Source organism: Gymnoscopelus microlampas, assembly GCF_963454915.1.
Source record: "Gymnoscopelus microlampas genome assembly, chromosome: 18".
Taxonomy (NCBI): Eukaryota; Metazoa; Chordata; class Actinopteri; order Myctophiformes; family Myctophidae; genus Gymnoscopelus; species Gymnoscopelus microlampas.
In genome coordinates, this window is record NC_139955.1 from 32,969,652 (window position 1) to 32,977,106 (window position 7,455).

The following is a 7,455-nucleotide window of genomic DNA, read 5'->3' on the forward strand; positions in this document are numbered from 1 at the left end:
TGTTTTCATGCAAACATGTGTAGCAGTTTTGCAGTACGTGTTGGAAATAAGATCTCCCAAGGGGGGTGGTGTGGGGTGGGGGGGGGCTGGTGCATAATATGGTTTCACTCCATGTATATGCCAGTGAGAAGAGTTTAAAGAAAAAAAAATCCCTTTGAGACTGCATCAAATGTTGTTTTTTTTGTAAGTCGTTTTAGATAAGCCAGGTTAATGCCCACAATGTGCAGAAGAAAAATAAATAAAGGGAAACTGCACACAAAATGCAAATGTGCTGTATTTCACTATAAAATGTCTGGCTCACTTCTTTCGAACAAAAGACATAAACTCAAAAGCCAAGGCCCGGCTAAGTCAAATAAAAGATTCAATTCATTTACAGAGCATGCCGACACTGACAGCAACTATTAGCTGTTTTCCTGTCCATAAAACATTCTTTCAGCCCATGCGTTCTGCATCTCTCTCTCTCTCTCTCTCTCTCTCTCTCTCTCTCTCTCTCTCTCTCTCTCTCTCTCTCTCTCTCTCTCTCTCTCTCTCTCTCTCTCTCTCTCTCTCTCTCTCTCTCTCTCCCTCGCATGAACATTAAAAAATAATGAGCGGCCTTCGATGCTGTAAACACACTCGGGAGATATTCTGCATGCTGAGTGCACATCCTGTGAAAAAGGAATATTGTGCCTGGTGCTAAATTTTCATTTGCACAATAGTTTTGCTGGCAGCACAACAGCGATAATAATAACACGGCGAGGGGGCAAATGTAAAACTGTCACTCTGGCTGGAATGGATGGGCCCCCGGCTGGAGGGGGCCGCACGGGGCCTAAATCAATTTGAGTGAGGAGGCCCGAGCCGTCCGAACGGGTTGAAACACAGAGGCGGAATGGAAGAGGGTTGCTAGTAGTGTATATCGTGGCTGTCGGGCAGAAACCTCTTATCTCTATATTCTGCCTTTTTTGTGTTGTTTCGTAAATTAACATAATATGTCCAGGATAAAAAAAATAAAAAAGTAAAATGAAAACCCGACAGGGAGAATTATTTTTTCCTTTTTTATTATTATAAAAAAAAGCAAAATAGTGAAAATAGCTGATCGACGCGTTGTGAGCTTGTACTGTAGGACGTCTATTTTCACTACTTTTGTGCGACACTCTTTTATGATTAAGTATAGGGCATACATTTACGAAGAAACATAAAAAAGTTTAAGTGCGGAGATACAAGGTTTTTGCCCAACGGCAATGATAACCTTGTGTGTGCGTGTGTGTACACACACACACACACACACACACACACACACACACACACACACACACACACACACACACACACACACACACACACACACACACACACGTGTGAGTACATGTGTCCCTGCCTTCTGTGCTTGTGTTTGTGGTTGTGAGTGTGTGTTTCTAGCTGGGACAGCATAGTTTTAGTGAATACCTTCATGCTTAGGAGTGAGTGAGTGAGTGTGTGTGTGTGTGTGTGTGTGTGTGTGTGTGTGTGTGTGTGTGTGTGTGTGTGTGTGTGTGTGTGTGTGTGTGTGTGTGTGTGTGTGTGTGTGTGTGTGTGTGTGTGTGTGTGTGTGTGTGTGTGTGTGTGTGTGTGTGTGTGCGTGCGTGCGTGCGTGCGTGCGTGTGTGTGTGTCCACACAATAAAATCGTTTAACTCTAACTTAAGGGTCTTAAATTAACACTGTGTGTGTGCACACACATGCGTGCGTGCGTGCATGTGTGGTTTGTGTGTGTGTGTACAGCGGGCGTCCATGGGGGGGGGGGGCTTCAGAAAGCTGCAGGCTCCAGATTCGGGCCTCTGTAGATCGGCTGTTTTTTAAAAAGTTAGACAAGTTAGAGCTATTTAACACTTATTTCAACCAAAGAAAATCACTTACCCTACCTTTAAAAATCTGAGTACTTCTTCCACCACTGATTTCTCCCTCCCTCCGTCCCTTCCTTCCTCCTTCCTCCCTCCTCCTCCTCCTCCTCCTGGGGGGGCTTGGTGAAGCCAATTAAGCCCGTCTTAAAACTTGGGAGCGGTGGTGACAAGCGGTCTGGGTCTCTCTGGTGGGGCTGAGGGTCACACACATATCAGTGAGGGTCTCTGCTGTTGCACACGCACGTCTACATACTGAAGCCTTTTCAGTATTTACAGCAGCGCTTCTCAAACTTTTTCATGTCAGAGACCCCCGAATGCATGTCTATTTTGGCCGCAAACCCCCAGAAAAAGATTTGTGTAAAATATATATAAATATATATTCAAAATCTTATATTCTTTTTCCGAAAAAGCTTAAAGAATAGCAGATGTACCAGCTCGCAGCTCCGAGCTTGTAGATCTGCTATTTTTGAATAGCCAACATTAAAATGGATACAATTATTGTGATACTATATTAACTACTTTTCCTGTGGACCCCCTGGAACCCGGTCCTTGAGGGGACCCTCTCAGCCTTTATTGGCTATACGGTGACCGTATTTTCAAAGCGACGCATGACCGTACATGTTCATCCACACGCACATGGTCTTGCATGCTTAGCATACGTTGTGACTGCACCTTTCAACAGAACGGAGCCGGATAAACATCTATGTAAGCACTCAAAATAATTTAATTATTCTGTCAGGACAACTCATGAATGGATCAAATATTTGTATTAAATATAAAATGAGCAATATATTTATTTTGGTTTGGCGATGAATTGAATCATCGCCAAACCAAGATTAGGTACTCTGAGTTTAGGTACAAGATTAGGTACTCTGAGTAAGGACATTACATCTCCCTACCAATAGGGACCCCCAGTACATAATAGTAGATCCAAAACGACAGGTGGTAGCTGGGGTGGAGGAGGGTGAGCAGCAGTTTTAAAGCAGCAGCAGCAGCTAGCATCATCAGCACGGACAGCAGTAGGCAGCAGCAAAAAGGCAAGCAAGGAATGAGCAATGCAACATCCCCATTTAAATAGGGTGCTCTATTATGAAGTGAGTGTGTGATGTGATTGGTTGAGAATAGAAGCATGGAGCTGAGACCCACCAATGGTCGGCCAGCAGCAACTGCACTTGAGTTCCCTGACAGAACTTGCTCTGCGCATGTCTGTACCAAGCGTGACGCTCATTTATTTTAACTGTGGTGAAAACCGGGACAATTTGGTAGTGAATGTTGAAAACCCGGGACATTTTACTGTGTTGTTGGGACTCTGGACACCCAGCTTGAAACCGGAACAATCCCGGGCAAACCCTGGTCCCCGTACTATTGGCGAGCTAATTACTTCATTCTAATTTGTTTCTTGTGAGGGGTCCTCGTTAATGCAGCCGAGGCCGAAGCATTCCCCAAACAATTTGACCAACCCTCCCTCGCGCCCCTTGCTGTGATAGTTTGTTCCCAGGATCATCAGGAGAGCCTAGACAAGAACAAAGAAATTGTTGAAAAGAGAGAAGGCCGGAGAGGAGGTGTAGGGGGGGAGAGGGGGTGGGTTTCATGTAGTTCCTCTATTCAGGGCAAGAACACATGCTTATCCCAGCAGCAAGTTTCTTTCTTTATTTTCTTTTTACTTGATGGCCAACGGTACAGGTGATCAAAGCACGGAACCCTGGGGGAAGGGGCTTAGACCACAGCACCGCGGCCAAAGGGATTGCTTCCTCTGATTTGTAAGCAGGAAAATACTTTTGACATGAAAGACAGCTTAAACAGCGGAGGAATAACGATAAAGCAGCTGTGAAACGCTCCTCGTCGGAGCTGCGATTGATGCAGAGTTGTCGCTCTCCCACAACTATTTTCCGCTCTTGGTGTATCTCTCTCTCTCTCTCTATTTTCTTGTGGGTGTCTGGCATTTCCTACCAAACGATTTCTAGGCACATATGCATGCGTGCGTGCATCAAAAGGCTACATTGAAGGGCGGGGTGGGGGTGCATGGGTCTTGGGGCCAAAGACATGCTTCATGGTAGGGGAGAGTGTGAAAGTGGAAGACCTCCACATCCTTTCACCTGAGCAATGTTCACCATTCTTGTCACATTCACCGCCTGGACAAGTGTGACTTTTCCCTGCTGAGGGATTCCAAAATAGCTGTTGTGTATCAGGAGTGTAGCAAATCATATTTGCTACACTCATCTTTAACGTTCCCTCTGCCTAATTGGAAATTAATTACACAAACATGCCATTTAGGTGTGTTAAGAATTGTTATCTGACTGCTCATCATACCCACAATTGATATATGTTATATCAAATACTTGCATTGCTGGATGATCAGCAATCTCTGCCTAACTTTTCACATTGGCCAACAATGTCATTATGTTCTAAAAAAGACGACCCATTTGAACCTTTCGAATGTCTAACCTATATATTTTCAATATTGTATCCGGTAAAACTTCATTTACAGACCACAGACCCCTCTCTCTCTCTCTCTCTCTCTCTCTCTCTCTCTCTCTCTCTCTCTCTCTCTCTCTCTCTCTCTCTCTCTCTCTCTCTGTCTCTCTCTCTCTCTCTCTCTTAATACGGCACTAAATTCTGAGAAATGTGACAACAAGGATGTTTTTACCACGAGGGACAATTCCAAACTGGGGGTTTTTAATAGCTTCTTTGGTTGAGTCTGGTTGTGAACACTGCCTGCCATCATTACCAAATGGATCGCCCATTTCAGTTTGACCTACATTCTCATTTTGAACCAATCAAAGTGACGACTCCTGTGTGCATTCAGTGCAGCGGTTCTACCAAGGAGGGGATGTCTACGGACAGCAAGGGAGGGGCAGAACTTAAGGGTAACTGTGCCGATTTTGCTCCCAAACCCTATTTTAATGAAGTTGAGGACATAATAAACATGATGGAGTGTGTTTTGTGTCAATGGACTACAGGCCACGTTTCCTGTAGTTCCAGTCAGACCTTCTCCTCCAGCCGATGTCGATCACCTTATTAAGACTGCTCTAAGGTGTGAGTTACCTTGTCTACAAGCACCTCCACAGTGAAGGGCACCATGATACCATGTTTTTTAATTGTGGCAGGCCTAGTGATGTCACGACATGATGTTGCAGTGTTGATGAGTCCACATTGCTATGGTTACCATTGTCAACAGTCTGACATCATGGTCTCCATATTTGGACATGGCTGACTCGGCGTGACATCACTGTGATGATGAAAGCCTCCCCGCAAGACAGAGTATAAAAGCCATCACAGTCTTAGCAAGAGCCCATAATTCCACACACCTGAGATTGTTGTCTTTCTGCGGTACTGACTTCCACAACAGGATCATCCAGACTTACTATACTTCAGACGCTTGTCACTCGAAGCCATCCTTTGTATCACTCGGGCAGACTTTGGACATTAATTAAAAGGCAGGCACAACACAGCCAATAGTGTTCAGTGTGCAACCAGTGTGAAAGCAAAGCTTTACATTGCGTAATCAAGGAAACAAGCAAAAATAGACAATGGACGCCATTGGAGATACAGTTTTACAAGTCATCAAGCCGGTCTGTGCGTTTCTGCCAGAGGTTCAGAAACCACTGAAGAAAATTCAGTTCAAAGAAAGACTACTGTTCACTGCCATCGCATTGGTCATCTATCTAGTATGCAGCCATTTTCCACTGTTTGGCATTATGCCACCAGACTCTGCGGATCCCTTGTACTGGATGAGAGTAATTCTGGCTTCCAATAGAGGTACCCTGATGGAGCTGGGTATCTCACCCATTGTGACATCAGGCCTATTCATGCAGTTCTTTCCGGTTGGAGGAAAGACCAAAGACAAAGCACTCAATGACAAAATGCAGAAATTGTTTGGAATGATCCTCACCTTTGTACAGGCCACTATGTATGTTATATCTGGAATGTATGGAGATCCTTGGGCGATGGGTCTTGGAATTTGCTTGGTCATCATCCTCCAGCTGTGTGTGGCCGGTCTGATGGTGCTGCTGTTGGATGAGCTGCTCCAGATCTATGGTCTGGGTTCTGGTATCTCCCTGTTCATTGCAACGAACGTCTGTGAGACTATCGCCTGGAAGGCTCTCAGCCCTATCACTGTCAACAGCGGCAGAGGTACTGAGGTTGAGGGAGCCATCTTCGCTCTCTTCCATCTGCTCTTCACCCGCACGGATAAGGCGCAGGCTGTGAGAGAAGCTTTCCTGAGACAGAACCTGCCCAACATCTGTAACGTCGTTGCCACGGTCGGTGTCTTTGCTGCGGTCATGTTCTTCCAGCGCGTCAGGGTGGACCTGCCCCTCGTGTCAATACGCAACCGTGGTCAGTCCTGCACTTACCCGATCAAGCTGCTCTACACCTCCAGCATGCCCATCATCCTGCAGTCTACCCTGGTCTCCTACCTCTACTTCATCTCGCAGAGGCTATCCATGCAGTTCAGCGGCAACTTCCTGGTCAACCTCCTGGGATCCTGGTCTGACACCAGCGGCGGCCCAGCTGCTCATGCCTACCCAGTCGGTGGTCTCTGCTACTACCTGTCTCCACTGCAGTCCTTTGGCTCTATTCTGTATGAGCCAGTTCATGCTGTCATCTATATCGCTTTCATGCTCGGCTCCTGTGCTTTCCTCTCCACGAAATGGATCGAATGGACAGGATCCTCTGCTAAAGACGTGGCCAAGCAGCTAAAGGAACAACGGGTGGTTCTGAGGGGACACAGAGAGTCTAACATGGTGAAGGAGCTCAACAGGTACATCCCCACAGCTGCCGCCTTCGGTGGCATTTGCATAGGAGCACTATGTGTGGTGGCCGACTTAGTGGGTGCCATCGGTTCTGGTACTGGAATCCTCTTGGTTGTGACCACCGTCTACCAGTACCTTGAGCTCTTTGTCAAAGAGCAGGGTGAAGCTGGCGGCATGACAGCGCTGCTGTTCTAGAACATTGGTTCTCAACCTGTGGGTTGGGACCCCACATGATTTTATGGGGGTCCCCAGATAACATTGAAGCTACAATTTAAGGACTTTTAAGACAAAAAAAAAGAAAGAAAAGAAAAGGACCCTTACTGCATCAAAAGTAATCAACAAACTATACTATAAAAACTAGTCAAACATTGGCCAAATTGTCAAACAATATAAGAAAGAGGCAAAAATATTATAAAAGTAGATCGGCTATTTAGTTCACGCCTCGCATTGTGAGGCGTTGTGAGCTTGTAGATCTGCTAATTTCACAAATTTTTGTTCCAAAAATGCTGGTGGCGCTATAATAGGCCAAAGTGAGGGTGGCATTTCTTCCTCAAATCGCACGCTGTTCTTCATGATTTGGATCATTTTGTTCAAAACGGACCAATCCTGCAAATTTCAAATTCTGAAGGAGTAATATATATATATATTTTTTACAAACGTCGGCCTGGTGGCGCTATAAAAGGCAAATATGAAATATGCAGGGCAGAGGTTCTGCTCTGGCGCCTTGGGAGTGTGCGTGCACAGTTTCGCTGCGATCGGGCCAACTGTACCAGAGAGTAGCTGTTCACAGACAGACGGACGGACAGACACACGGACGGACAGACAGGGTGCAAAACATAGTTTC

The 7,455-nt window shown here is 45.8% G+C and overlaps 1 protein-coding gene across 1 annotated transcript; it reads left to right on the forward strand.

The window, feature by feature from the left end:
- Positions 1-5,423: 5,423 nt before the first annotated feature.
- On the forward strand, positions 5,424-6,806 carry LOC311065501 (protein transport protein Sec61 subunit alpha-like 1; the record flags this gene model as incomplete). Its single annotated transcript, XM_084085883.1, has 1 exon — positions 5,424-6,806. The coding sequence occupies exon 1, from the start codon at positions 5,556-5,558 to the stop codon at positions 6,804-6,806; it is 1,251 nt and encodes a 416-aa protein (XP_083942009.1). The 5' UTR covers positions 5,424-5,555.
- Between the last annotated feature and the right edge of the window lie 649 nt (positions 6,807-7,455).